The sequence below is a fragment of the Orcinus orca genome, chromosome 6 (genome assembly GCF_937001465.1).
Source record: "Orcinus orca chromosome 6, mOrcOrc1.1, whole genome shotgun sequence".
In the NCBI taxonomy this organism is placed as follows: domain Eukaryota; kingdom Metazoa; phylum Chordata; class Mammalia; order Artiodactyla; family Delphinidae; genus Orcinus; species Orcinus orca.
This window is the reverse complement of record NC_064564.1, coordinates 118,918,182-118,944,410: the sequence shown is the minus strand read 5'-3', so window position 1 is coordinate 118,944,410 and position 26,229 is coordinate 118,918,182. Positions and strand designations below refer to the sequence as shown.

General features: G+C 54.6%; 3 protein-coding genes and 5 non-coding genes across 14 annotated transcripts; 6 read left to right on the top strand and 2 right to left on the bottom strand.

The window, feature by feature from the left end:
- Positions 1 to 9,335: 9,335 nt before the first annotated feature.
- SURF6 (surfeit 6) lies at positions 9,336 to 14,323 on the bottom strand. 2 transcript variants are annotated; one of them, XM_004284993.4, is made up of 5 exons: positions 14,046 to 14,323; positions 12,503 to 12,700; positions 11,859 to 11,947; positions 10,645 to 10,836; positions 9,336 to 10,542 (listed from the first exon to the last, which is right to left on the bottom strand). In XM_004284993.4, exons 1-5 carry the CDS (start codon positions 14,137 to 14,139, stop codon positions 10,063 to 10,065), a joined length of 1,053 nt encoding a protein of 350 aa, XP_004285041.1. In that variant the 5' UTR covers positions 14,140 to 14,323; the 3' UTR covers positions 9,336 to 10,062. The 2 variants fall into 2 exon arrangements, with proteins under 2 accessions (XP_004285041.1, XP_033271224.1); XM_033415333.2 differs by lacking the exon at positions 14,046 to 14,323 and adding an exon at positions 13,662 to 14,015.
- Positions 14,324 to 15,262: 939 nt separating this feature from the next.
- MED22 (mediator complex subunit 22) lies at positions 15,263 to 22,534 on the bottom strand. 5 transcript variants are annotated; one of them, XM_033415338.2, is made up of 6 exons: positions 22,075 to 22,534; positions 21,590 to 21,741; positions 21,107 to 21,226; positions 20,046 to 20,126; positions 19,071 to 19,279; positions 15,263 to 16,046 (listed from the first exon to the last, which is right to left on the bottom strand). In XM_033415338.2, the coding sequence occupies exons 2-6, from the start codon at positions 21,710 to 21,712 to the stop codon at positions 15,857 to 15,859; spliced, it is 723 nt and encodes a 240-aa protein (XP_033271229.1). In that variant the 5' UTR covers positions 21,713 to 21,741; positions 22,075 to 22,534; the 3' UTR covers positions 15,263 to 15,856. The 5 variants fall into 5 exon arrangements, with proteins under 5 accessions (XP_033271229.1, XP_049567422.1, XP_033271227.1 ...); XM_049711465.1 differs by having other exon boundaries at positions 22,330 to 22,534; XM_033415336.2 differs by having other exon boundaries at positions 22,361 to 22,531.
- A 47-nt stretch (positions 22,535 to 22,581) lies between these two features.
- On the top strand, positions 22,582 to 26,134 carry RPL7A (ribosomal protein L7a). Of its 2 annotated transcripts, none has more exons than XM_004284996.3 (8): positions 22,582 to 22,611; positions 23,204 to 23,324; positions 23,895 to 24,044; positions 24,345 to 24,485; positions 24,683 to 24,762; positions 25,082 to 25,212; positions 25,727 to 25,796; positions 25,968 to 26,134. In XM_004284996.3, the coding sequence occupies exons 1-8, from the start codon at positions 22,609 to 22,611 to the stop codon at positions 26,070 to 26,072; spliced, it is 801 nt and encodes a 266-aa protein (XP_004285044.1). In that variant the 5' UTR covers positions 22,582 to 22,608; the 3' UTR covers positions 26,073 to 26,134. The 2 variants fall into 2 exon arrangements, with proteins under 2 accessions (XP_004285044.1, XP_033271225.1); XM_033415334.2 differs by lacking the exon at positions 22,582 to 22,611 and adding an exon at positions 22,977 to 23,016.
- Positions 22,978 to 23,052, top strand: LOC117198482 (small nucleolar RNA SNORD24). Its single transcript, XR_004479676.1, has one exon. It is a non-coding gene; the product is annotated as a small nucleolar RNA SNORD24 (small nucleolar RNA).
- On the top strand, positions 23,746 to 23,816 carry LOC117198483 (small nucleolar RNA SNORD24). The gene has a single exon (XR_004479677.1). It is a non-coding gene; the product is annotated as a small nucleolar RNA SNORD24 (small nucleolar RNA).
- LOC117198480 (small nucleolar RNA SNORD36) lies at positions 24,531 to 24,605 on the top strand. The gene has a single exon (XR_004479674.1). It is a non-coding gene; the product is annotated as a small nucleolar RNA SNORD36 (small nucleolar RNA).
- On the top strand, positions 24,939 to 25,011 carry LOC117198476 (small nucleolar RNA SNORD36). Its single transcript, XR_004479670.1, has one exon. It is a non-coding gene; the product is annotated as a small nucleolar RNA SNORD36 (small nucleolar RNA).
- LOC117198481 (small nucleolar RNA SNORD36) lies at positions 25,565 to 25,632 on the top strand. The gene has a single exon (XR_004479675.1). It is a non-coding gene; the product is annotated as a small nucleolar RNA SNORD36 (small nucleolar RNA).
- Positions 26,135 to 26,229: the final 95 nt, after the last annotated feature.

Sequence of the window (26,229 nt, the reverse complement as noted above, 5' to 3'; positions counted from 1 at the left end):
TCCAATTTCCCAACATTCTCTCCAACGTTTGTTGTTTTCTGTTTTTCAATTCTAGCCATCCCAGTGGGTGTGACGCGGTGTCACTGTGGTGTTTGCATTTCCCTCATATCCAGTGATGTTGCGCATCCTCCCATGTGCCTAATGGGCCATTTGTGTATCTTCTTTGGAGAAATGTCTATTATTTTTAATTAAGCTGTGTTTATGCCCTTGAGTATAGGAGTGTTTATATATATTCTGGATACAAGACCTTTATCAGATTTATTATTTTCAAATAATTTATACCATTATATGGGTTTTCTTTATACACTCTTGAGATTGTCCTTTCACTCACAAAAGTTTTTCATTTTGATAAAGTCCAACTTAATCTGTTTTTTCTTTTGTCTCTCGAACAATTGGTATCATATTAAATATATCATTGCTGAATCCAAGTGTATGAAGTTTAGCTCTATGTTTTCTTCTAAGATGCTTGAGTTTTAGGTCTTAAATTTAGGTCATTGATCCATCTGGAGTTAATTTTTTATATGATGCGAGGTAAGGCTCCAGCTTTACTCTCCTGCGTGTGGGCATTCAGTTTCCTAGCACCATTTGTTGAAGAGACTGTTTCCCTTTTATTGAATGATCTTGATATCCACATTCAAAACCAATTGCTTGGGTTCATTTTTTGATTCTTAATTCTATTTTATTGATATATGTCTTGTCTAGTTGCTTTTGCCAAATTTCCATTACAATATTGAAATGAAAAGCAAACGTGGGCATCATTGACTTACTCCGGTTCTTAGGGAGAAAGCCTTCAATCTTTCCCCACTGAGTAGAATATACACGTGAGTTTTTCATAAACAGTCTATATCATGTGAAGGAAATGTTTTCTATTTCCATTTTATTGAGATCATGTATTATAAAAAGGTTTGGGTTTCTTCAAATGCTTAAATGTTTTCTTTACATCAATTGAAATGCTCATGTGTTTTTTCTGATGTGTTGTATGACACTGATTAATTTAACTGTGTTAAACAGCCCTTTGTTCCAGGGATAAATCATACTTGGTCATGATGACAGCCCTTTCAATATGCTGACAGATTTTGTTTGCCAGTATTTTACTGAGGATTTTTGCATCTCTATTCATAATGGATTTTGGCCTGTAGATGTCTTTTCTTGTGATGTCTTTGGAATCAAGTTAATGCTGGCATCACAGTGAATTTAAGTGTTCCCCCCTCCTGTTTTTTTTGTTTGCTTGTTTTGTTTTGTTTTTAAGAGTTTGGGAAGAATTGGTGTTACATCTTTAAGTGTTTGAGACAAAACACCAATGAAGGCATCAGGTTCTGGGCTTTTCTTTGTTGGGAAGTTCTTATCACTGCTTCAGTCTACTCAGTTATTATAGGTCTACTCAGGTTTTCTATTTCTTCTTGAGTCAGTTTTGGTAGTTTGTGTGTTTCTAGGAATTTTTCCGTCTCATCTAGGTTAAGCGACTTGTTCCATAAAATGGTCCCGTACGTGTCAAATTTTGTAAATCTTTAAAAGAAAGAACTGTTGGTTTCATTGACTTTCTCGAGTGCACCTCTGTTCTGTTTATCTCTGCTCTAAGTTTCATTAGTTCCTTTGTTCTGCTAACTTTAGGTTTACTTGGCTCTTCTTTGCCTAGCTAATCAGAACAGACGCTAACCTAGCGTCTTCTCACCAGCCCCAAACAACAGTGGGTCACAGGGCCTCTCCCCAGGTCTGCATTGTTGGGTAGATAATTACAGACTGGAGTGGACCAGGCTACCAGGCACTCTCCACTCCAACTGGCATTCCAGGCCACTCCCAGACTACAGCTTCACCCTGAATCTCTCCTGCCTCCATGCTTTGATGCCTGCCCATCAACAGGCTGACCTTGCCTCTCACAGACCACAGCCTTAGGTGTTCTTTGTGCTCTGGGAACAAGAGGACTTGCTGAATTTTGCAAGGGAACACTGCCCACGGGCACAGAGCCCTATCCGCCACCACCAGGCACTGCTTCTGTGCACTTCCTTCGCACCTTCCCATGTTTGGGTCACTGGTACCTATGCCCACGGGCACCCAAGAGCACCCGTCACCCAGTAGATCTGACAACAGCAAACCTGGTCTTTCAATCCAGCCACCAGTCCCCCAACATGGAGCCCAGGACCAGCAGAAGCTCCTATTCCAGGTTCTGGCATCAGCTAAGGAGATGCCCTGAACTCAACGGTTGGGACGTTGTTCACACGCTCAGTGTGCACTCCAGCCCCAAGCAGAGAGGATCATCCTGAGCTTTTCCACGAGTCCCCTGGTGGCCAGGAGAGGATGACTGCCCCACCCCTTCACCCTGACAGCCCTTCCCAGTTCCAGTGTATCTCAATGCATACCCAAAGGTGACCGAGAAGCCCCAGTGCCTAGAAGCCCCCGAAGTTGGATGCTTCAATCCAGGCAGACTGTGGCCTCTCACCGTCTACCTGGAAAACAGGCCTCACCAGCCTCGCCGGACTCTGCTCCAGCACGAGAGAGGCACGTCGGCGAAAGCCTGGCAAAGTGCTCGATAGTGGGAGCGTCTGCCATCCCCCTCTTCGTTTTGACTACTACTGTCAACCGCGCGCTCTCAGCTAAATCAAAGCTCTCCTTTAAACTAAAGGTGACCAAGCACAAGCGCTCCAATCCTCTTGTCATCGGCAGGCGGACTCTCAACCACTGCGCCACCAGGGAAGCCCTAAACTTTACTTTTTTAAGAGCAGTTTCGGGTTCATAGAAAAAACTGAGTGGAAAGTACGAAGAGTTCCCATAGAACCTCTTGACTCCACACACAAAACCTCGCCCACTCCTGGCATCCTGAACCATAGAATATGATCAATGAACCTACACTGACACATCATTATCACCCAAAGCCCACAGTTTACATCAGGACTCACTCTTGGTGCTGTACCTTCTATGGGCGTTGACAAATGTATAATGACACGTATCCACCATTACAGTATCATACAGAATTGTTTCACTGCCCTAAACATCCTCTGTGCTCTGCCTGTTCATCCCTCCATCTCCCCTTAACCCCCGGCAACCACTGATCTTGCTACTGTCTGCAGAGTTTTGCCTTTTCCGGAATGTCGTGAATAGTTGGAATCAGTCTGTGGCCTTTTCAGAGTGGCTTCTTTCACTTACTACTATGTACTTAGGGTTCCCCCGTCTTTTTTTACTTGATGGCTCACCTCCTTTCAGTGCTGAACAACATTCCACTGTGCGAATGAACCAACAGCTACGGAAGGTCATCTTAGTTGCTAAGTTCTGGCAATTATAAACAAAGCTGTTATAAACATCCCTGTGTAGGATTTTGTATGGATATAAATTTCCACTTCATTTGGGTGAATACTAAGGAGTATGATTGCTGGGTCATATGGTAAGAGTCTTGTTTTGTTTTGTAAAAAGCTGCCACACTGTCTTCCAAAGTGGCTGCACCGTTGTGCGTTCCCACCGGCGATGAGTGAGAGTTCCCGTTGCTCCACAGCCTCACAGCATTTGGTGTTGTCAGCGTTCTGCATTTTGGTCATTCTAATAGGTGTGTTAGTGATGCCTAGGTGTTGTTTTTAATTTGCATTTCCCTAATGACATATGATGTTGAGCATCTTTTCATATGCTTATTTGCCACCTGAATCTCTTCTCTGGTGAGCTGTTATGTCTTTTGCCCATTTTGAATCAGGTTGTTCATTTTGTGATTGCTGAGTTTTAAGAGGGTTTTGTTTTGTTTTGTGTGTATTCTGGATAACGGTCCTTTATCAGATGTATCTTTTGCAAATATTTTCTCCCAGTCTATGGCTTCCACAGAGCAGAAATTTTTAATGAAGTCTAGCTTATCAATTACTTCTTTCATGTATCATGCCTTTGATGTTGTACCTAAAAAGTCATCACCATACCCAAGATCATTTGTCTACTGTTACTTCCTAGGAGTTTTATAGTTTTGAATTTTACGTTTAGATCTATGATCCATTTTGAGTTAATTCTTGTGTAAGATGTAAGGTCTGTGCATCTAGGTTCTTCTTTTGCAAGTGGATGTCCAGTTTTTCCTGCACCATTTGTTGAAAAGACTATCTTTCTTCCATTGTATTTCTTTTGCTCCTTTTTCAAAGATTAGTTGACTATATTTTTGCAGGTGTATTTCTTTGCCCTCTATTATATTGATCTATTTGTCTATTCTTTCACCAATACCATGCTGTCTTGATTACTGCAGCCTTACTATAGTCTTGAAGTTGGGTGGTGTCAGTCCTCCAACTGTGTCCTTCTCTTTTAATATTGAGTGGCTATTCTGGGTCTTTTGCCTCTCCACATAAACTTCAGAATCAGTCTGTCAATGTCCAAAAACTAACTTGCTGGGAATGCACTGAATCTGTAGATCAAGTTGGGAAGAACTGACCTCTTGACAACACTGAGTCTTCTGATCCATGAACATAGAATCTCTATTTATTTAGTTCTTCTTTGGTAACTTTCATCAGAGTTTTGATATATAGATCAAATATACAGCTTGTTAGACTTATACCTAATTACTTCATTTCGGGGGTGCTAACTGCTAACCTAAAGGAATAAGACAGCCAGTTATTTTACCAACAAGAAGGGCTTATTCAGGAGCAGCAAAGAATTGTAATTCAGGACATGTAACTATGGTGAACCACATGCAAGTCTGGTAAAGCAAAGGAGAAGAAATTTTATAGAGCAGAAGGGGACGTTGGAAAGGGCTACTATAAATAAAAAGTCCAATGGAGTAAACTGGGGTTTGAAGTATAGTGGCCTTTCAGTAGCTGAGTTGTGACAGTCTGACACTGAGCTATTGCCAGGCAAGGAGAAATTCTCCCTTCCTCCTGCTGGCAGTAGTGGTGTCACTTCCTGCCCGAGATGCAAGGTACATCTCTTCCTGTTGGCATCTGTATTGATGTTGAGTGATATGTGCATGACAGCTCCCTATTCTGGCCTCCCAACTCCATGTTAGTGAGGTTTCCCTTTACAGGCGCACCTCCTCTTACTGCACTTCCCTTTATTGAACTTCACAGATACTGCATTTTTTACAAATTGAAGGTTGGTGGCAACCCTGCATCAAGCACGTCTACTGGCACCATTTCGCCAACAGCATTTGCTTGCTTCATGTCTGTGTCACATTTTGGTAATTCTCACAATATTTAAAAAATGTTCACTGTGACATTTGTTACGGTTTGTGATCAGTGATCTTTGATTTTACTACAACTCACTGAAGGCTCAGATGATGGTTAGCATTTTTTAGCAATATTTTTTAATTAAGGCTGTACATTTTTTTAGCCATAATGCTGTTGCACATTGAATAATTGGCTACGGTACAGTGTAAGCGTAACTTTTGCACGCACTGGGAGACTGTTAACTTTCACAGTGTAAATGGCAAATGTACTTTTTTGTTTGTTTTGCTTTGTTGGCTGTGTGGCATGTGGGAATCTTAGTTCCCCAACCAGGGATCGAAACCATGCTCCCTGCCGTGGAAGCACAGTCTTAACCACTGGACAGCCAGGGAAGTCCCAATGGTAATGTATTTTTAGTTTCAAAGTCCACTTGTTCATAGGAACACTTGTTAGATAAGAAAGCAATTTGTTTTTTTTACAATATTTACGTTGTATCCTGCAACCTTGATACAATCATGTTTCAGGTTTTTCTGTCAATTCTTCTGGACGGTTACATAGACGATCATGTCATTTGCAAAGACAGTTTGATTTCTTCCTTCCCAATCTGCATGTATTTTCTTTTTCTTGTCCTGTCGCACGTGCTAGGACTTCTCTATTATGACACTGAAAAGCAGTGATGAGAAGGGACATTCTTGCCTTGTTCCTGATCTTAGCAGGAAAACTGAGTTTTTCACTGTTAAGTATGATGGTATCTGTACATTTGGGGTAAATGTTATTTATCCAGTTGAGGAAGTTTTTCTCTATTCCTAGTTGCTAAGACATATCCAGTGATCAGTCTGGCTTTAAACTACTGGTCTTATTTGTTAAAAAGTACTTTTCTTAATGCAACATAACATGACCTCTCATGAGTGACTTAGGGAAAACCTGGGATTTGTTATCTGGCTGGAGTTTAGCTGAGGGTAGTAGAAATTTGGTTACTACCAGGGGATGGGACCCTGGATATATTATTGGCACACAGCTGCAAAACAACTCGTCTGGAGATGTGGTCACCTGAGACAAATATCTTCTGAAGGCAAGACTTTGAGAGACTAGCTGAACATCACCTTGAGAAATGAGAAAGGCTTGAGAAACTCCAGGACTGCAGGGTGGAGCTGCTCCTTTAACAGTGCTCAGTAGTCAAGAGAAAGACAGGGATAGGCTCAAAGTCCTCAAAGTCAACATGGACTGAGAATCAGGGACTTCCTATTACTCTGTAGAAAAACCTCTCATCTGGTTTTCAGCTGCAAGATTGAGTTACCTGAACACCCAAGTCTTAGCTAGCCCATCGGCAAATCCTACCAACAGGCGAATGCACAACCTTACCAGATCTCTCATGGAAAAGCTGGAGCACTGATCAGTCCTCAGAATTGAAATGGGGATATTTGGGCAACGTTGGATGTCTCCGGTACCCTGAATACCCAACCTCACCAAGGCTCACTTTGAGAAATCAGTCCCTCCTCCCTTGGCTGATAAGGCTGTGCCTTGCTTGAACTCTTATCTGAGGAAGTTACCTCCAAGGAGAAGCCAGTCTCCTCAAACTCACTCCCATCTCACCTTGTCTCTAGACTGCTAAGTACAGTCGGATCTCAGCAGGTCCAAAGTGGCCAGTTATGAAGTCCAGTTCAGAAGCAGCTTTGACTAAATGAACAAGTATCTGCTGCTTTATATTGGAAAAAAACCAGGGAAGTATGTGGGAGCTGATTCTAGAAGTGCTTGGCCAAGAAAGGCGGGGTGCAGTTCCAGAGGGGGCTCCACTCCTAAGCAGGACTCAGAGTGGGCTAGCTAGGGAACTGGAAAGGATCCGATCATTTCCTTTGTTGCTTGACCAAAACCTGGAACCCACAGTGGCCCATGCTGAGGTAAGTGAACCTTCCAGAAATCCCTTGGAACGACACAGAGGTAAGAACTCTCTCTTTCCTCTAGGCTACTCTCTACCAGGAGCGAGGCAGGCTTGTTGGAAGGTCTTAACAATGTTACCTGCTCATCCACCCGACAGGTGGTCTGGGGAGGGTACAGAAGACTCATCCTTTGCGGAGGTACTAGAAAAGCACTGTGAACAGAGTAGAGAAGCACCACAGTGGCCCTTCCCTGAAGGCTGGATGGAATGCCATGGGAGATGCAGGGGTAGAACCATGCTCTTGGGCCAGCGCAGATCCTGGAACCTGAGGGCGGCAGGGAACACCTTACTTCCACAGGCCATGTACGTGAGGTTCCCACAGCTGTCAGGCTAGTGCAATGAACTGGGTGCGCCAACCCACGGGGGGTCTGGAGACAGCTCTCTGCCCTCTGCACCCCGACGCAGGTCTGGTGAACAGAAGCTTCACTTGAGCTACTCAGCTGCATGTAGCCCCTCACTGAATTTCTAACCATGTGTTAGTTCAACTTCTGGAGCCCCTAAGTAGAAGGAAAGGTCGACTGGGAGCCTACTTCCCAGCCTCACCCAAAGGGGCCAGTGGCACAAAACTACCCTGGCCTTGCGGGACTGTTGGAACCCCAGCTCCTGGTGAACCATGGCTCCTGAGCATGTGTCCTGGTTACAGCTATTTCCAGCTGACTCACGCTGCAACAGGAGGGGGACCTTCTGCCTTGAGGAGACTTGCCATTTGGCTCTGAAAATATCTGACACTAGGCCCTTGGAAGTTTTCTCCCATGACTCTGCATTTCATCTTCTGCACCTGAGACGCACAACACCCGAGAGGTGTACATTGGGCCTCCTAGACTCATTCTGTAATGCTCTTAACCTCTTCTTCCCTGTTGTCCGTATTCCATAGTCCACTATCGCCTCTGGCCATGAGACGCTTCGGTTGCCACCAAAATCACGTGCAGCATGTCCTTGCTTCTGTGCACCATCAGCTCCCAGCCCTGGGCCAGGGAGGGACATGAGTGGCCAAGCCCATGGAGGCTGGAGCATTTTCAGTGTTTCCACTTGGATACAGGCTCTGTCTCCCACCAGGTGAAGAATTCTCTGTATTTCCTCACCCTTTCTGCGCTGTATCTCCTATTGTCCAGTGCTGCTTCTAGAAATGGGGTGCTCCTGATGCCACCTGCCACCAAAAATGCACCACCTGCTCACCCTGCACACCAGCTACATGAAGCTGGGGACACAGCAGCACTCCAGGTCGGAGGGGCGAGCTTCCTGGACTTCCAGGCTTCGGGGGAGCACCCAATGATACGTCCACCAGGCCTTTTGAGATGCTCCTGCGACTTCCACAGGGGGGTTATACTCTCCCAACTCTGACTGCAACATACGGACAGTAATTTGGGAGTAACTGCTGGGTGCAGAGAGTGGGACAACAGGACCCTGGAATGAGGGGAAGGTCAAGCAAGATGGCAGGAAATTGTGCTGCATGATGCAATCACTTCCTGAGATGTATAACCAAGAACAGATACACATAAGCACACTTTTAAGGCTACAAAGTGCTTTTGGCACTGCCTTAGCTGTGGCCCGCAGATTTTAATGCACAGCACTTTCATTACCTTTCAGTCCTAAACTCTAACATCCACTAGGGGTTACTCTTTGACTCACATAGAAGTGTGTTTTTAAACTTCCAAACAGGAACCTTTAACAATTACCTCTGAAGTTTTTAAATTGTTCTACGGCCAGATACGACGCCGACGCTTTGAAATATGACTTGCTTTATGGACTAGGAGGTGGTCAGTTTTCACCACTGTTCCATGTGTGCTTGAGGTACATACTGTTTTGTTTTGTTTTTAAATTTTTGCTGCATCCCGAGGCACATGGGATCTTAGTTCCCTGACCAGGGATCAAACCCGCACCCCCTGCATTGGAAGCAGAGTCCTAACCACCGGGCTACCAGGGAAGTCCCGGTACACACTGTTTTTACATGCACTATTCTGTGTCTCCATCAGCTCAAGCTTACAAACGCTCTCCTTGAAACCTTCCCTATGCATCTGATTTTGTCTGCTTGGTGTATCAATTCCTAACGGAGATGTTAAAAATCTCCCACTTCGGTTTGTGAACTGATTTCTCCTTGTAGCAGGTCAGTTTCTGCTAGACAGATTTGAAGCTGCTCCTGGTGCAGGACTGTTCTACCTTCCAGGTGACCTGCACCCCTTTCATTACGTGGCGACTTTCTTTTCTCTCTACTAGTGCCTTTTACCTTCAAATCTTCATCTTATAATATAGCCACACCAGCTTCCTTTTGGTTACCGTTTCTTAACTGGAGTTTAGTCAAAAGAATTTTATTAACAGTTTTACTGAAATATAATCCACATACCGTAAGATTCATTGAGTTTTGTCCCGTGCATTCATCCCGGCTGCCTGCGGGCTTGGACTTAGCTGTGCCCCTGACTGTGCACCCTCCATTGGCCTCACTCGGTTCTAGGTTTTACTCTTTCTCTCCTGCCTCCCCCTAGATCGATAACTGTTCACCCCACTCCACTGTTCTTCCTGCTAGTTCACTGTTTCTACCTTTTACTGGTTACCTTAGGATTTTTAATGTGCATGTCTACCTTAAATTCTAGGTTTCACCCACCTTAGAAATTAACTTCGAATAACTCAATTCCAGGCAGCCTGAGGACGGCCCTGCCGTCTCCCAGTTACCGAGCCCGTCAACTCCACTCCAACGCAGGCTACAGGAGCTGGCTGGTTTTTGTCCTTTTCCAAGTGAGTTTGGGGCAGACACAGCAGTTCCTGCTCCTGTGAACATGGGGGAGGAAGAGGGCGCCAGGGAAGCCCCCCTCAAGACGCCCCCTCCCTCCTCGCTGCTCCCTCACCCCCCACCCCGCAACTTTCAGAGAGCGTTCCGGCCTCACAAGAGGAGCCTAGAGCCCGGATTTGGGTCACCCCTCCCCTGGATCCAAAGGCTCTCAAGCACGTGGCGGCGTCCGCTCTCCGCTGGGACCCGGAGCCTGTGGCCACCCGGGTTGGCACCGGGCATCCGGGCCCTCAGACCAGGCCGGCCCGCTCCAGGTCCTGGGGCAGGATGCGGCCCTTCTTGCGAGCCTTCTCCAGGCGCCGCTCGGCCCTGGCCGCCTTCTTCTTGCGCAGGTTCTGCCGCCGCCTGTCCTGCCGCTGCTGCATCTTCCCCAGCACGTGCGCCGTGCGCTTCTCCCACGCGCGCTGCCGCTGCGCCCGCCGCTTCTCCTTGCGCTTCAGGGCCTCCTGCAGCAGGTGCTCGTTGTCGCGGATCTTCACGCCCTCGGCCTTGTACAGCAGGTTGGTCCACTGCATCTTGGCCTCGAGCTCCCGGGCCTGGCCCGCGTCCTGGTCCCGCAGCTCCTCCAGCCGGGCCCGCCGCGCCTGCAGGCGCTCCAGCAGCTGCCGGTAGTTCCTGCCCGTCAGCGGCGTCAGGTTCCCCTTCAGCTTCTGCCTCTTCTCCTTCCTACGCTGGGCCTTGCTGCCCGGCTCCTCCTCGCTCACCTCCACCTCGGGGGAAGAGGGCGATGTGAGCTGAGCGCCGCTTCCCGCCCGCCTGGGGCCCGTGCACTGCGCCCACCTCCACCCGCCCGACGGCCGCGCAGCGCTCACCTTGTTGAAGAGCAGCCCCGGCTGGGCCTGAGCCTCCTCGTGGGGCGCCTCGGTGGCCTCCACCCCCTCGAGGGCCTCGGCCGCCTTCTCCTTTGCTCTCAGTTCCCTCCGCTTCCTCTTCTTCCGGTCGCGCTCCTGCTTCCTCCGGCGTCTTTTCTCCAAAGCAGCTGGAGACAACTCCTTGGCGCTGCCCTGCGGCGCAAGAAGGTGCTCACTCATCAGGTTCTCCCAACCACGGGGCCCCCAGCCTGGCACATGGAATCAGGGCAGGAAAATGGGCCCGCCACGTGCAGCGTTCCACCCGGAGGTGACCTGGCACCCAAAGTGCACCCAAAACAAGGCCAAGGGGACCCCATGAGAACCGTGCCTTCCGGATCCCAGGCACCTACCATACCGGGGCACTTCCCAAACATGCTGCCTCTAAGTCTCCCCAGTGACCCAATAAGGGACGTGTGGTTCTCCATCATTTCAGAGACAAGGACAGGGGGCTTAGCCAAGGCCACCACCCAGATCTTGGCGTTGGGTCAGAACACTGCACCTGTGCAGACCACTGCACGATTCTGACCCCTGCGGGGCAGACAACAGTGCTCTGGACCACTGCAGGAAGGCAGGGCCCTCAGGCCTGTCCCAGGACAGTGCAGAAAGAAGCCAGGGGACTGTCCCCACACAGCAGGAGGCTTGGGGGAGGGCCCCAGGAAAACGGGGGCGGGTGGCGATGCCATCCACGCTGAGGCTGGCTGAGGTCCTGGAGCGTCCGTCCCATGCCTGTGACCTCGGGCTGGTCACCTCATCTCAGGCCCTGGCTTACCTCACAGGGCCGGCGTGCATTTAGACGGACAAACGTGCAGGAATTGTCGCCCAGCGTGGGTGTGTTAGCAAAGGCAGCTTTCCCTGGAGGGAGAGGCTGAGCCTCTCTCCAAGGCTGCAGACAGAAGAGCCAGAAGCCCAGCATGGCCAGCAGGAGGGGGGCCCTGGGGACCGAGCTCCCCAAGATGACAAAGGATACACCTGACCTCTTGCAGGACAGAGCTGCCGAGGCCCTGGCGGCACCTGCTGCAGGGGGGGCGGGAACAGGGGCTGAGCCCCCCCACGCCTGCCCCGTCAGCCCCATAATAGCTGGCAGAGCTGGGGCCGACCTCAGCAAGCCCCTGGGCGTCTTCTCTCCAGGCAGGGTGCGGAAACCACCACAGGACCCAGAGGTCTCCTCCACCTACCTGGCCCCGCGCCTCCCGGATCTTCTCATGCAGGCGCTGCCGCAGAACGTCCAAGGCAAATAGCGAGCCAGGCTCACTGGCCAGGCCATCTGCAAAGAAGCAGTCAGAGGACCAAAAGGAGACGCCCCCACCCCCCGCCCTTCCTGTGCCCTCCCCAAGGGCCCAGCTTCGAAGCCTGAGTCTCCACACACTGCCCCCCTCCAGTGACCACTCGTGGATCTGCAGGTCAGTTCCAGTAAATTCTACCCTACCTCTTCATGCTGGACTGGCCTCCAGGACAGGACATCCTCATACAGTGCGGCCCAAACCCATCTCCCACTTCTTCCACCCTCTGCAGTGCCCCCCAGACCCAGAGGCAGCTCTCACACCACTTCAGAGACGTGAGGTCAGTAAAGCTCTACAAGCCAGGCTGCTGCAGGACCTCAGGGGGACATGGCCTTGCCCCTCGCCATCCCAGTTACTACGCGGCCTGGAACTACTGTGCACTTCCTGAGATTCCCATCCACCCACAGGGGCCCCGTGATCTGTCCTCTGAAAACGCGCTCTTCGGGAAGTCTCACACTATCTGATCGTGCCGTTATGACCAGAGAGGCCCACTTTTGTGTCTGTCCCAGATCCCAGTCGACCCTGCCCACCCCCCTCACCCGCAGGGGCCCCGGTCGAGCTGGGGGCCTCATCCTCTTTCTCCTTGGCTGCCACTGGCGTCCTGGCTTGAGACTTCTCCGCAGAAGCCTGGGCCTTGGGTTCTGCAGCCTTCTCCTCCCGCTCCCGGGATTTCTTCTGTGCTCTCTTCCTCTTCTTTTTGGGGGGCCCAGCAGCGTCTGAGACTTGAGTTTTGCCAGCTGAAACACAAAATGAGAAAGGGCTGCCACCCCAATCCCTGTGACCCATTCAATAGGTAGGAAGGTCCTGCAGAAGCTTTGGTCCTAGAAGAATGCCAAAAGCTGATCAGGATGGGGGATATAGACACCCTCATCCGCTGAGCTCAGAACCACAAAATTCCTAGAAAGCAGACTAGCCACACTCATCAAAACCCTGAAAAACACCCACATGCTGCCCCCGCAGTCTGCTCGTGAGCACTCACTCTGGGTACGCAGCAAGATGTGGCCTCACGATGTGCATCGTTACGTCCTTTTTTGAGTGAAAATCTAGTTAAACCTAGATATCCATCTACAACGACAGGGACGGCACCGCCACAAAACACACTGTGATGTACCCAACAAAACATAACGGCACAGGCTTTCACCGTAACAGATTGAGAGAGAATTCTCTAGCGGCCCAGTGGTTAAGCACTCTGCGCTCTCACTGCCGAGGGCCTAGGTTCAATCCGTGGTCGGGGACCTAAGATCCCACAGGTGTGTGTGCTGGGGAGGGCAGAAAATGTTTACATTCTACAAGGAAAATGAGAGTTGAGTACACAAAGTAGGAGTCAAATTGTTTCAGTGAGAAACGCTCAGAAAAAGTTTTAGAAAGACACAGATCTAACTAGTAACTGAGTGGTGAAACAATTCACTTAACTTCATTTTTCTACGATGAACACATTTTCCTTGTATAAAAAGAAAAGATCGTTTTCCCTCTGGTAGGTCCACGGCAGACGTGCCCACTCTCCCCTCCTCTGCGCCAGGGCAGGCCAATTACTGTCTGTTTCACCTACTTGCGTATCTGCCTCCTGACGGGGCCCTTGTCACCACTGCCGTGTAAAGTCCCATTAGCAGGACCCATCTTCTTCCTTCCTTCTCCCCTCACCACCACCAGGCCCATAGTACTGGGCTAAAAAAGTAATTTTTTCATCATCACTCATACCCGTCTTCCCACCCGGCGTGGAGGGCTGGCTAAGCCTGTTCACGATGCCCAACGGCAGAGCAGCCATTCCACGGGGTCACCTCCTCCAAACCCCGGCCGAGCTTCCAGCCCGGAGGGCTTACAGCTGAATCCCTCAGACTCCCAGACGGATGCCCCCAACGAGCAAGGGAAATGGCGTTGCCTTTAAGCATCCCTTGCGATGCTTCCCTCTAATATTTCACAGGCTTGTTTCACGCATCTACGTGTCTACTCCACCTGAAGGCTACTCAGGTGCGGTGTGGGGCACACACCGACCTCCGCCGCGGAGGGGAGTGGGGACGCTGGGGGGTGGAGGGGCGCCCCCTTCCGAAGCTCTCCCAGTCCCGGCCGGGGGCTGCGCTTTACCCGACTTGCGCTTCTGTGGCTCGGGGCTGGGCTGGGAGCAGATCTTCTTGGCCAGACTCTGGAGGTAGGCGTCCTTCGCAAGCAGAGAAGCCATGGCTGGAGGTTCGGGGGTCGGGCGGGGCTCGCTCCGGGGTCCTACTCGCGGGGAGGAGAGCCAAGGTGCAGCGTCCCGCGCCGGCAGCGGCAGCCACAGACATATACACCGCCCCCGGCCGGCGCGACCCTCTCCCCTTCCGCTGCGCTCGCCGGAAACCAGCACGTGGGCAGGCGCGGCCAGCCGAGCGCCGAGCAGCCAGCGCGCGACGCTCGATTAACCAGGTGGCTCCAACGGAAGAGGCACGGGGGGCGGGGCGCAAAGCATTATGGGGCGGGGGCGGGGACCGCGCCCGGCACACGGTAGGTGCTCGGTACCCGTAAGGGGGGACAGGAACAGGTCCGCAGGAATTTACTTCTCTGGGGGCTCAGACCCCAAGTGGAAGTTGGCGAGACCGCGTTCGTTCAGAAAGGACTGCGCGCCGGGCAGGTTCCAAGGCCCCGGGGTACAAGCGGCGAAGAAAACACAGCAGTGTCCTCATCAAGTTTATGTTTCAGTGGTGATTGGTAATAAATTCAGAGTGACGTGGCGGGTCGTGGGTTGGCATGTCCTCCGTACACTGGAACGGTGATCTCGCTCTGGGAGGGAGATAAAGCACGCCGGTGACAGGGCTTGGGATTGAGGTCCCGGCTCTTCTGGGGGTGACACCCGCCCCCCGCTTCTCAGGTGAGCCTGGCTCCAGGCACTGGGCCTAGCGTTCCACCTGGGTTGAGTCCTGAACCTCCCACTTCACTTCCCAGCTCCATGACCATGAGCACAGCACTACAACCCCTTGCAAGCCCGTGGTCACCCCTCCCTGAGATGACAATAACGAGCACCGACTCGGGGTGCACCCAGACGCACGCCGCCTAGGCCACGTGGTATGCAATAACGGCAGCTTTTCATGCATTCACCAAACATTAGGGCCCTTCTAGGTCCTAGACAGCTCTTTCTAGGCAATGGAAATGCAGCCGTGACTCCAAGCTGACAAAGCCCCTGCTTGCCCAGAGCCCCCGTGAGAAGGCTGACCTGGAGCCCCATGTTGTCCAGGCAGAGCCCAGGGGCTGTTTTCCGACAGCCACCGAGACCGAGGGTGGTCCAAAACTGATTGGGGCTGAGCAAGAAAAGGAACCGACCAAAGCAAAAGGGTGGAGCTGGTTTTATTCAACAGTCTCATCACAAAAAGAACCAAAACGTGTACAGCAGCGGAATTAGGAAGGACCCTGCCTACTTCTGCAAGAGTGGGCAGCCCCCTTTCCCCACAGCCCTGCAGGGGCAGTCAGCTAGCGCAGGGAGCCTCAGGGCAAGGTGGCGGGCAGAGCTCTGCATGGGGGCCTGGCCTTGGCTAGTACTGTCCACTCTGAGCACTTGCGTCCTCCATCGTAAACACCACGCTCAGGTCAGGTGTCCCAAGGCTGGGCATCCTCCCTGCCCCGCCGTTAGGTCCTCAACGGGACAAACTATCCTGTAAACTTCCTTCCAGCCAGCCAGGAAAGTAGCAAATAAGAGGTGATGACAAGAGTAAGGATGGGCCCCCCTGGCATGGCTGGGGGTATTTGATTTCCCCCAACACTCCTAGGTGGGCTGTCCCTGGGCTGACACGGTTCCGAAAGAGGCCACGGCGGCTCCCCAAGTGGGCCCCAAGGCTGAAGGGAGCTGAGGCTGTGGTGGGCCTAGAGGGGAACACTGCACTTCATTCCTAAGGTCTAGGGGCCCGGGGAGAGGAGCCCTGGGAGGCTCAGGCGTGCTCTGCGGGGCCGGGGCCACCGGCGTGAGAGTGGGCAGGGGCTGCAGCCTGCAGGGGGCCAGCACTGGGCTCCGGGGACGCCGGCAGAGGGACTGAGAGGCCGTCGGCGGAGTCTGTGTCGAGGTCCAGCCTCCAGTAAGCTTCACACAGAGGCAGATCATTAGCTTCGCAAAGACTTGAGCTTTTCCACCACCAGAAACCCAGGGAGAGACAGGAGCAGGCAGTGAGGGAAGCCAGGGAGGGAAAGCGAGACAGAAGCAGAGTTAAGGAAACAGACCACACCCCAGGCCGGCCTTCCCCTCCTCTCCTCGGTGCTGGCCCCTCCGTCAGGCGGCCCGGCTGAGGGCGAGGCGCGGGCGGCTGCCCCTGCTTCCGGGTCCTCCGGAGAATCCGAAAGGGCGCCTTCTGGGACCAGCCACCAGCAGGCTGTGACCTCGGCTGGTCCCTTCCACTGACCAACCGGTGTCCCTCCTGCCAAGTGGCATTCCTGGTTCCTGCCGCCACCTCCTGTCCTGGCTCCAGCTGCCCTCCTCCCGCAGGGAGCTGCCAGCCTAGCCACACGCTCCCGCCAGCTGCAGGAACCAGCGTCCAGAGCTCGCCATGGCCTCCTCGGTCCCGAGGCCCCTGAGGGCAGAGAGCCTGTCGTCCTTCTGGGTCTGGCCCTGGCTGGGACTCAGCCTCAATGGGGTGGCAGTTAGAAGTGGAGGCCCTGGTGTTCTGTGTGATCTCAAACAGGCCCCCGGCCCCTTGAACTCAGTCTCCTGTCTCTAATAAGGGGACAGCAGGGCCGGCCTCTCAGGGCGAGGACGCAGGTGAAGGGCACGGCTCGTGAAGGTTGTCAAGGGGGCGACTAGAGCATGTCCCGTCCCCACACTCGTCTCCATGGCTTTCTCCCGAATCCTGCCCTGCCTCTTGCTCCCTCCCTTGCTCCTGCCCTCAGCGTTCAGTCTCAGAAACCATCCTGGACACAGAGCGGAGTCTCAAGGAGAGTGGAGGGCAAGAGGCCGAGAAAGAGCAAGTCGTGAGCAGAAAGCAGGGGAACGAGCGTGGAGATGGGGGTGCAGGAGATGGGGGTGCAGGCAGCCGGGACGCACGGGGAGGACGGGGGACGGGCTGAGCGCTGGTGGCCGGGGAGATGGGGGTGCAGGCAGCCAGGACGCATGGGGAGGATGGAGGACGGGCTGAGTGCTGGTGGCCGGGGAGATGGGGGTGAAGGCAGCCGGGACGCACGGGGAGGACAGAGGACGGGCTGAGCGCTGGTGGTCGGGGAGATGGAGGTGCAGGCAGCCGGGACGCCCAGGGAGGACGGAGGACGGGCTGAGCACTGGTGGCCGGGGAGATGGGGGTGCAGGCAGCCGGGACGCACGGGGAGGACGGGCTGAGCGCTGGTGGTCGGGGAGATGGAGGTGCAGGCAGCCGGGATGCACAGGGAGGACGGAGGACAGGCTGAGCGCTGGTGGCCGGGGTTGGGGGTGCAGGCAGCCGGGACGCACGGGGAGGACGGAGGATGGGCTGAGCGCTGGTGGCCGGGGTTGGGGGTGCAGGCAGCCGGGACGCACGGGGAGGACGGAGGACGGGCTGAGCGCTGGTGGCCAGGGTTGGGGGTGTAGGCAGCCGGGACGCACAGGGAGGACGAAGGATGGGCTGAGCGCTGGTGGCCGGGGTTGGGGGTGCAGGCAGCCGGGACGCACGGGGAGGACGGAGGACGGGCTGAGCACTGGTGGCCGGGGTTGGGGGCCGAGCAGGGAGGCGCTGACAGCCTGCGGGCCCAGCCTCAGCGGAGCCCCAGCCACTTACAGGCATTTACAGACAAGAGAGGAACTCAGCCTCTCGAGGCAACGGGAACAGCGGGAAGGGACCCCAGGCCGGACCAGAAACCCCTCTGGGTGAACCAGAGACTGCTGGGCCCAGAGCCAGGACGCGAGGAGCCTGGCTCTCAGACCCCCTGGGTTCCCCTGCGGCCCTGCCGCTCTGGCCCTCAGCCTCAAGAGGCAGGGCTGCGTTGCTGGCCTGGGACATAGGGGACAAGCAGGGCTGTGAGCAACGTCCCCAGCAGGGTCTGAAACCCCCCAGGGACCCACTTGGGACCCCTCTCTGAAGGCCTGGTATGTAGGAGGCACCTGCCGCATGTCTGCTGAGCCGTGGGTATCAGGGACTAGAGAAGGCCCCAGAACCCTCTGGAAGAGGCTAGACCGCTCCCTCTGGGCAGTGACACTCTGTCCCTTCCCGCAAAGGCCAAGATGGGCGGGGACCACGAGGGGTGGCACTGAGTCCAGCGCAGTGAAACCAAGCCCCAGACCACTGGCTCTGGGCGTCTGTGGCCCCAGCATGGCCGCCATGGGACAGAAAGGAGCGTTGAAAATCCATGACAGGAAGGACACATTTGTCAGGCAAGGGCGAGAGGGGGTATGGACTACATGTCTGCTGGACCGAGTCTCGATCTTTCCAAGCTAATGGGGACAGAGATGTGGGATCTCTCCAGCCTCAGTTTCCCCAAATGTAAGTTACACCTGGACTCTGATTTCTCAGGCCCCCTCCAGCTCAAACCGCCTCAGGTCTCAGGATTCTAAGTGGCCACACGAGAGCTGGGGTGACAGGTCTCGCTCCTGCTGTATCCCTGGGGCTCAGCATGGGCCTGGCATGTAGGAGGGCTGTGGTCTGTGAACAAGGCTGAGCTGAATGGGGGCTCAGTGGTCCAAGTTCCCAGGCCTGGCTTTCAAGGCCATCCTCTGCTTGGGTTTTCTCCTCCTCCTTCCCAGAAACCCCCACCCCTGACACACAGGGTGGGTATTCAGTGACCCCCATAAGGAACTGCATCCCTGGGCAAGCACTGGAGTCCTGGACATGAGCCTGGGTGGCCAAGAGAGCTAGCCCCGCCTTGGCTGGAATGTTCAGGTATTGCTCAGACAGCTAAGAGGAACAGACAAGCCCCCAGACAGAAACGCTGCCTTGGCCCTCCCAACCCTTGAGGCTCTGTGATTTTCATCCCGATGCCCGGGCCCCGGTAGACGGCGTAGGTTGTCTGTAGATCAAACGCTCTGACCATGAGGTCTCCTCTGAAACCCAGGCAAAGGGCTCTGTCGCCAAGACCAGGAAGGATTTGGAAAAACAGGACCTTCGGGCTGCCAGGTGGGGCTGGGCCACCCCTGCTGGCCGGGCCCAGGTCCACAGGTCCGCTCTGCACGGGGTCCAGCCCTATTTGTACCTGGACGAGTAATACTCCTCCTCCAGCTCGTAGAGGTCTGTGGAGACCTCATCCCGCAGGGCGATGAGCTTCCGGTCACACTCCTCCTGCAGAGCTCGCAGCTGCTGGCTGCGCTCGTCGATGGCCTCGTTCACCGACGGGAAGTCGTTGAGGATGAGGAACTGCTTGAGGTCGGACACCAGCTTCATCAGGGACTCGCCGGCTCGGACCTACGCGGATGGGGGTGGGGCAGCACAGTGAGGGACTGACAGCAGGCTGCCTCTGTGTGCCTGGCGCTGGATAAGCAATGGCCCCAGCTGCCTCACCTGCCAAGTGGGACCACGGCACTAACATAGGGTCATTGTGAGAAGTGAGGAAACTAGAGCGTAAGCTACGGGAGGAGGGGGGAGGGGGGAGGGGAGGGGGCAGGGTCCCTGGCACCAAGGCAGGTGCCGTCAGCCCCCCAGTCCCCATGCGCCCCTGGCCTCTGCCTTCTGCTCCTGCTGGTACGATCACCAAGCTCACTTGCTATTCAAGCACACATTCTGCTTCTCAAAACCTCAAACCCCAGATCCAACTACCACCCCATTCAACCTCCTGCCCTGCTCTTCCTCAGGTGCAGCGCATCTGCCAGTTGTGGGGGGGATTCCTTTAGGACCTTGTCCTGTGCATTTTCATCCGGGGGCACAGACCTATGGAAATACTTGCTTGCCCTGCTTGTTCTGTGACATCGAAAGGGATCAAAATGCATGTCCCGTTTCATCTGGCCATTTGCTTCCCGCACTTATAAAGACTCTTCAGCGAGGAAGGGGTGACCTCTTTCTAACCACCGCCCAGCATTCGACAGGATGGCCGTGGCCCCTTACGCGGCTGCCATGGACAGCCCTCCTCTCGAGCGGAGTCTCCTGAGAAGTGGTTTGCCCCCCACCCAGGGAACCCCAGTGGGGACCACAGGGTTCCTGGAGCCCGGGCTGTCCCCTCCACCTGGTGACTCACGATGTTGGCGGCTCGCACGTGCATCTCGTAATTATCCTGCTCGCCCTGAGTGGCCCTTGACACCTGCGTCTCGTCCTCAATCTGGAGGGCAAACAAGAAAGCCTAGAATGGGCAGGCGCCCCGGCCCTCAGGCACCTGGCAGTGGCGGCATGACCGCACTCGCCACACCCTGTGGCCTATCGTGCCCTCTGCGCACCGGGTGCTGCCAACCAGACCTCAGGCCATGTGCGCCGTCACTCCCTCTAGCTCTGTTCTAAGGAGATGACAGGCACCTTCACCAGGACCAGTGGATGCCTAAGGACACCAGCCGCTGTGCCAGGTGCGGGGAGGTGTTGATCCTGTCTTTTTGGGGGGTATGAAGTCCTGTTCAGCACAGATGGCGTCCCTAGCTCAGGTGCTCACTGACCTGCTAAATGGATCAATAAAACGACAATGTGTTTTTTCAAGTGACCGTTTGCCGAGTACTTCCTGGGTGCCAGGCACTGTGTTAAGCACTTGACCATCATCTTAGGAAACTCACAGAAGCCTGGACCGCCATCCCTGGTTTACAGGTGGGTAAACCTGAGGCCGGGACAGACCTGAGCACACTCAAGGTGTCTCAGGCAGTAAATGGCAGAGCCAGGAGTCCTGCCCCGCCCGTAGCCTGTTAGGCTGCTAACTGTCCCAACCCACCCACCAGGCCAGGGTCCGGGCAGGGGTCAGGGCACCCTAAGCAGTTAGGAGCCAGACTTCCTGGGTTCAAATCCCAGCCCTGCCAGTTATTAGCAGAATGACTTTGGGCAGGTTGGTAAACCTGAGCCTCAGTTTCCCCCTGTGAAGAGGGAGAGGACAACAATGGTACCTGCCCCGTAGAGTTCTTGTGAAGACTAAATGGGACGGGACACAAAGGGCCCTCTCGGCTCGGCCTGACACGTGGTGAGCACTAAATAAACTCCAGCTTTCATCGTCACTCTCAATGCTCAAACAAGCCTTACAGGTCTGCAGCGGTCATGCAGAGATCCTGCCCCAATCCGGTCAGCGGGCTTGCCTGACCGGAACCAGACACTGACCACTCTACCCACCTGGGAGGCCTTCCCCGGCTTCTCTCCCTGATGGCGTGCGCTCGCAATAATCCCCATGGTAACCGCTTTACACAGATAAACTCCTCCAGTCATCACAAGGACCCTACGATGCAGGGGAAACTGAGGCACTGAGAAGTCAAGACCTCATCCAACCCCTTGCTGCTAGTAAGTGATGCTGGACGTTGGATCCCGGCAATGTGACTGGAGTCCCCTACAACTGCCTCACCAGGACCTGTAATTGGCCAGTTTATTTATCTGTTGACCAGTTTGTTATTGTCAGTCCCCTTGCGGCTCTCCCAGATGTTCTCCCCATGGGGACAAGGGTTCACTGGTATATCGCCATCACCTGGCCCGGAGCAGCCACGTTGAGTGGGTGCTGTTGCAAGCAGACACCCTGGCTCCGTTCACCACTGTCCACAATCTCTAGACCCTGCTACTTCCCTCGGTCTCAGAAGGGGCAGCAGACCGGCGGCCCCCACCCACCTTGGCGGTCTTGATGATCTCGGTGAAGTTGTCCATGATGGACTTGACATCATCCTTGAGTCGCTTGTTGTAAGACTGCAGCAGCGTCTCCTTGCTTTGCGGCAGGGCTCTCTGCTGGGCCATGGCGGGGCCTCGGGCACGGCAGGGGACACCTGGGACCCAGAGTCTGGTGTGAGCGAGCGAACCCCAGCCTCCCACCCTCCAGGCCCCCGCCTCGGCAGGACCCGCAGCTCTCCGGGGATTCCCTGTCTGCCAAACACACTCGTCCAAAAATCCGCACACAGTGCACTGCGGCGTCTCCTCCGGCCCGCGCCCCTTCCCCGGAACCCCGACGACACCCTGATGAGCTCCGGCGCAGCCTTCTCAGAGGCCAGGCCCACGCACGTTCCCCACCTGCCCTGACCAGCCGCTTCCCCGCCAGCACTTCTGCCCTACTCCTCACCCGAGGAGCCGCTCGGATCCTACCCCACCTCCTCCAAACGCACTTGGCCTTCACCCCCAATCCGCCGCCCTCGTCTCCACGCCGGGACCCCCGGGGGCCGCCCCACGGGACCTCTTGGGCTCCTGAGCTCCGGGGTCTCTGCTGGGACCACCCTCCCGCCCCGCGCCAGGTGCCTCCGGGCTACGCGTGCTCCGGTCCGGATGGCCCCCAGACCGAACTCGCGGTTCTTAAGCCACTTTGGAGTAAATCGCACGAGAAGATCGCCGACACCGCGGCCACGCCGCCCCAACGCCCACACCTGGTCCGCAGAGCCGGGGACCAGCGGGTACCTGGCCAGGGCGGGCTGGGGACGAGCGCGCGCCCCTCCGGAGAAGTCCCGGCTCCCCGGCGCCTCTCCGCGCCCCTTTCCAAGCAGCTCAGATCCGTCGTCCGGCTCTAGGCACCGCCCGCTGGGCGGGAGAAAGTTCTGTCGCTTTAAATCCGAAATCCCGCACAGGCTTTAGTTCTCGCGATCTCCGAGGTCGCATGCATATTACCCACAATTCTCTTTCCTTTCTTTCTTCGCCAACCGTTCAAGATGGTGAGTGTCCTTGGTGCCAGCGTTGCTGGCTTTCGGATCCGGGCTCTATCCGCTGCCATCCTTCTCGAGGCGTGACTGCGCAGGGATCCCTCCACGGCCCAGCGTGAGAGGAGCCCCGCGGGGCCCCGCCTAGAGGCACTGGGGCCGCGTAGACTCCTCGGCAGCCGGGCCTGGGGAGGAGGAGGATCCGGGGTGCGCAGCGTCGCCATGCGGGGCTCGAGGCTGGCGGGGCCGAGGCGCTCCAGCGCCCCGTGGGCTCTTCCGTCCCGGGGGCCGCCTGGGGGCTTGGGCAGGGGGTTCTCTGTCTGCCTCTGCTGTTCGGAGCCCGCCGCACTCCGAAAGGGGCCGCGGGGCTGTCGAGGCTCGTGCAGATGATGTGAAAGAATATTTGCTATCTGAGTGATGGTGAGGACGTCCCTAACCACCAAGATCGCTGATGCACGAGCGGGGGGGGGCGGTTGCTGGGCTCGCGGCGCCTGCGGCTGGGGCCAGCTTTGCTCACGGGGATGCTTGGGGCCGGCTCGGGACCCACCCCTCTTCAGAGAGACTGTTGGGGAGGCGGCGGTTGAACTGGGTGTTTCCTTTTGCCCAGCCGAAGGGAAAGAAGGCCAAGGGTAAGAAGGTGGCCCCGGCCCCCGCTGTGGTGAAGAAGCAGGAGGCCAAGAAGGTGGTCAACCCCTTGTTCGAGAAAAGGCCCAAGAATTTTGGCATTGGTGAGTAAGAGACGGGAAATGTTGAAAACGGCTGCTTAGAGGGTATCCCCCAGCGAAGAGAAGCGGCTGGTTGAACAGAAGGTTATGTTTTGGCCTTGCTAGAATTCAGTGAGTTTGGAGTCGAGGCTACTGGGATGGGGACTCTCGCGTTTTTGCCGCTTTCTAGCTGTAACCCGGCTCGGTTCTTAATCTCTCCCTCTGAGAGGGGGCAGTGACGGCGCATCCTTCGTGGCCGCACTGTAAGCGCCTGAGCGTGGGGCAGTGGGGAGCCCAGATACTGGCCTTGGGGTTCAGCGGAGCTGTCATGAAACCAGCTCTGCCGGAGCAGAGGCGATGGGGCTGCGGTACCGACACACGCCTCGGCTGCTTGTTGAGTGAGGAGAGGGGTCGGTAGTGTCCCCTGTGATCCCAGGTGTCTGTGTGCAGGTGATGCAAAAGAATGTTTGCTGAGACGTGGTGATGCCATTTTAAAGCACCGAGATCGCTGACGCACTTACGCCCTTCTGAGTGGCCCTGAACACGAACTGGACGGGGAGTTTGGGCCTCACAGTGTTGCCCTTTACTTCTCAGGACAGGACATCCAGCCCAAAAGGGACCTCACCCGCTTTGTCAAATGGCCTCGCTACATCCGCCTGCAGCGGCAAAGGGCCATCCTCTATAAGCGGCTGAAAGTGCCTCCCGCCATTAACCAGTTCACCCAGGCCTTGGACCGCCAAACAGGTGAGGTTCTGTGGCAGAAGCGCAACGTGGGCGAGGGATTTCTTGGGCACGGTTGCCACCTTTACTTGGACACTGGTAGAGCTGGGGCCTGTAAAGGGGCAGGGGTATCTTCAGTGTGTTAGTTTATTAAAACTTAGGATCCTTTGTCTAGTTTCCAGAACGCGATATACTGAAGAGATAACGTATACGACCTGAGATCTCTTGAAGTGCACTTGTGTTCAGGACAGTGACCTAGCATTCGTACGGTTAAGTGATGTAATCTTTTAAACTCTCGACCTGAACTGGCGGTCTTTTTTTCAGCTACTCAGCTGCTTAAGCTGGCCCACAAGTACAGACCAGAGACAAAGCAAGCGAAGAAGCAGCGGTTGCTGGCCCGAGCTGAGAAGAAAGCTGCAGGCAAAGGGGATGTCCCCACCAAGAGGCCACCTGTCCTCCGAGCAGGTGAGTGGCCCCGCCTTGAAGAGGCTGAATGGTGGGGCGGGCTCTTGGCGATGATGCATGAACTTCTTCACTTGGAATCGCTGTGAAGAGTAAAATTCGAGCTTTTTAACCCTGAGTCATGGCGGGGCCCCTGGGGCAAGTGCTGTTGTGCCCAGAAGCCCCACCCCGCTGCCACACAGACTGCTTGTATGTTCTAGGGGTTAATACTGTCACCACCTTGGTGGAGAACAAGAAGGCTCAGCTGGTGGTAATCGCACATGACGTGGATCCCATCGAGGTATGGGTGACTTGTTCTCAAGCGTTGACTGCTGGACTGAGATTGGTTGGGTCCTTGTTTGTACCAGGAAGACAGCTCAAAGCTAAATACTCGGTCTGGCAGAGGCCCTGGCAGGGTGGGGAGCACTGTCAGCTTTCCGTCTAAGGAGTCCTGACAGGGGAGCCATCTCGTGGCTATTGCAATGATGTGATACTCTCACTGAATTAAACTTTGAAGTACAAGTGTAGGAGCTTTTTAACCCTGAGCAATTGCTACCACGTTAGCTTTTAAGTTACTGCTTTTGCTCAAGATACTCTCTAGAGCTAATGCTGTCTTCCAGCTGGTGGTTTTCCTGCCTGCCCTGTGCCGTAAGATGGGGGTTCCCTACTGCATCATCAAGGGCAAGGCCCGGCTGGGACGTTTGGTCCACAGGAAGACCTGCACCACAGTGGCCTTCACACAAGTCAACTCGTAAGTGTGCAGTGTAGCCCAGAATTCCCAAGAATCACTAGGGGACAGCCTTCCCCCACCCCCAAGTTTGCTTAATTTCTCGGGATCTTAGCTTAAAGACCAACCTTAAAATACTTTTTTCGGGCTTCCCTGGTGGCGCAGTGGTTGTGAGTCCGCCTGCCGATGCAGGGGACGCGGGTTCGTGCCCCGGTCCGGGAGGATCCCACATGCCACAGAGCGGCTGGGCCTGTGAGCCATGGCCGCTGAGCCCGCGCGTCCAGAGCCTGTGCTCCGCAACGGGAGAGGCCACAGCAGAGGCCCGCGTGCCGCAAAAAGAAAAAAGAAAAAAAAAAGAATACTTTTTTCTGAACCTTTGCCGATGATGGTTATGAATTTCTTCACCTGAATAAACCATGTTGTCATGTTGTTATCTGAGGCAGAAGGTTTGTGTTGGAGCTAAAAAGGAAGTCGCTGATGCTTTCTGGAAGGGTAACTGAGAGGCCAGTGACTCCCATTTTCCCCTCTGCCTTGTTAGGGAAGACAAAGGTGCTCTGGCTAAGCTGGTGGAAGCCATCAGGACCAATTACAACGACAGATATGACGAGGTAGGTGGCACACTCACACAGAACAGTGTCTTCTGGTAAGCTGCGTCTTTAGTCAGAACTGCCTGGCTCTCGGCTCTTTCTGAGCAGTTGTATTTGCCAGTCAACTTGGAACAACCCAGTAGAAGTGCGTGAAATGACCCGCCAAGCTGACTGCCTGTCTTCTTGTTACAGATCCGCCGTCACTGGGGAGGCAACATCCTGGGTCCCAAATCAGTGGCTCGCATCGCCAAGCTGGAAAAGGCAAAGGCCAAAGAACTGGCCACCAAACTGGGCTAAGTGTACACTATTGATTTTTCTGTACATAAAAATAATAATAATAAAAAAAACCCTCTTCTTCAGCCAGTGTTGGGCATTTTGGGCTAAGAGGTTGGGGCAGTGGCAAGTGAACCCTGCGTCCTTATCCCTCATAGGGCAGCACTTGTGTGTTGGTCCA

Bases quoted from the DNA above. Each gene is read 5' to 3' on its own strand.
- SURF6 (XM_004284993.4), bottom strand. From the start codon at position 14,139: ATGGCTTCTCTGCTTGCGAAGGACGCCTACCTCCAGAGTCTGGCCAAG. The intron at 11,948-12,502 runs GTGAGGGGGGTG...GCTTCTTTGCAG, and splicing joins CTCGACCGGGGCCCCTGCGG to ATGGCCTGGCCAGTGAGCCT. The intron at 10,543-10,644 runs GTGAGCGCTGCG...TCTTCCCCCGAG, and splicing joins CGGGGCTGCTCTTCAACAAG to GTGGAGGTGAGCGAGGAGGA.
- MED22 (XM_033415338.2), bottom strand. From the start codon at position 21,712: ATGGCCCAGCAGAGAGCCCTGCCGCAAAGCAAGGAGACGCTGCTGCAG. The intron at 20,127-21,106 runs GTGGGTAGAGTG...TTTGCCCTCCAG, and splicing joins AGCCGGGGAAGGCCTCCCAG to ATTGAGGACGAGACGCAGGT. The intron at 16,047-19,070 runs GTACAAATAGGG...GTGGTGGAAAAG, and splicing joins GAGGAGTATTACTCGTCCAG to CTCAAGTCTTTGCGAAGCTA.
- RPL7A (XM_004284996.3), top strand. The intron at 23,325-23,894 runs GTGAGTAAGAGA...TTTACTTCTCAG, and splicing joins GCCCAAGAATTTTGGCATTG to GACAGGACATCCAGCCCAAA. The intron at 25,213-25,726 runs GTAAGTGTGCAG...CTGCCTTGTTAG, and splicing joins GCCTTCACACAAGTCAACTC to GGAAGACAAAGGTGCTCTGG.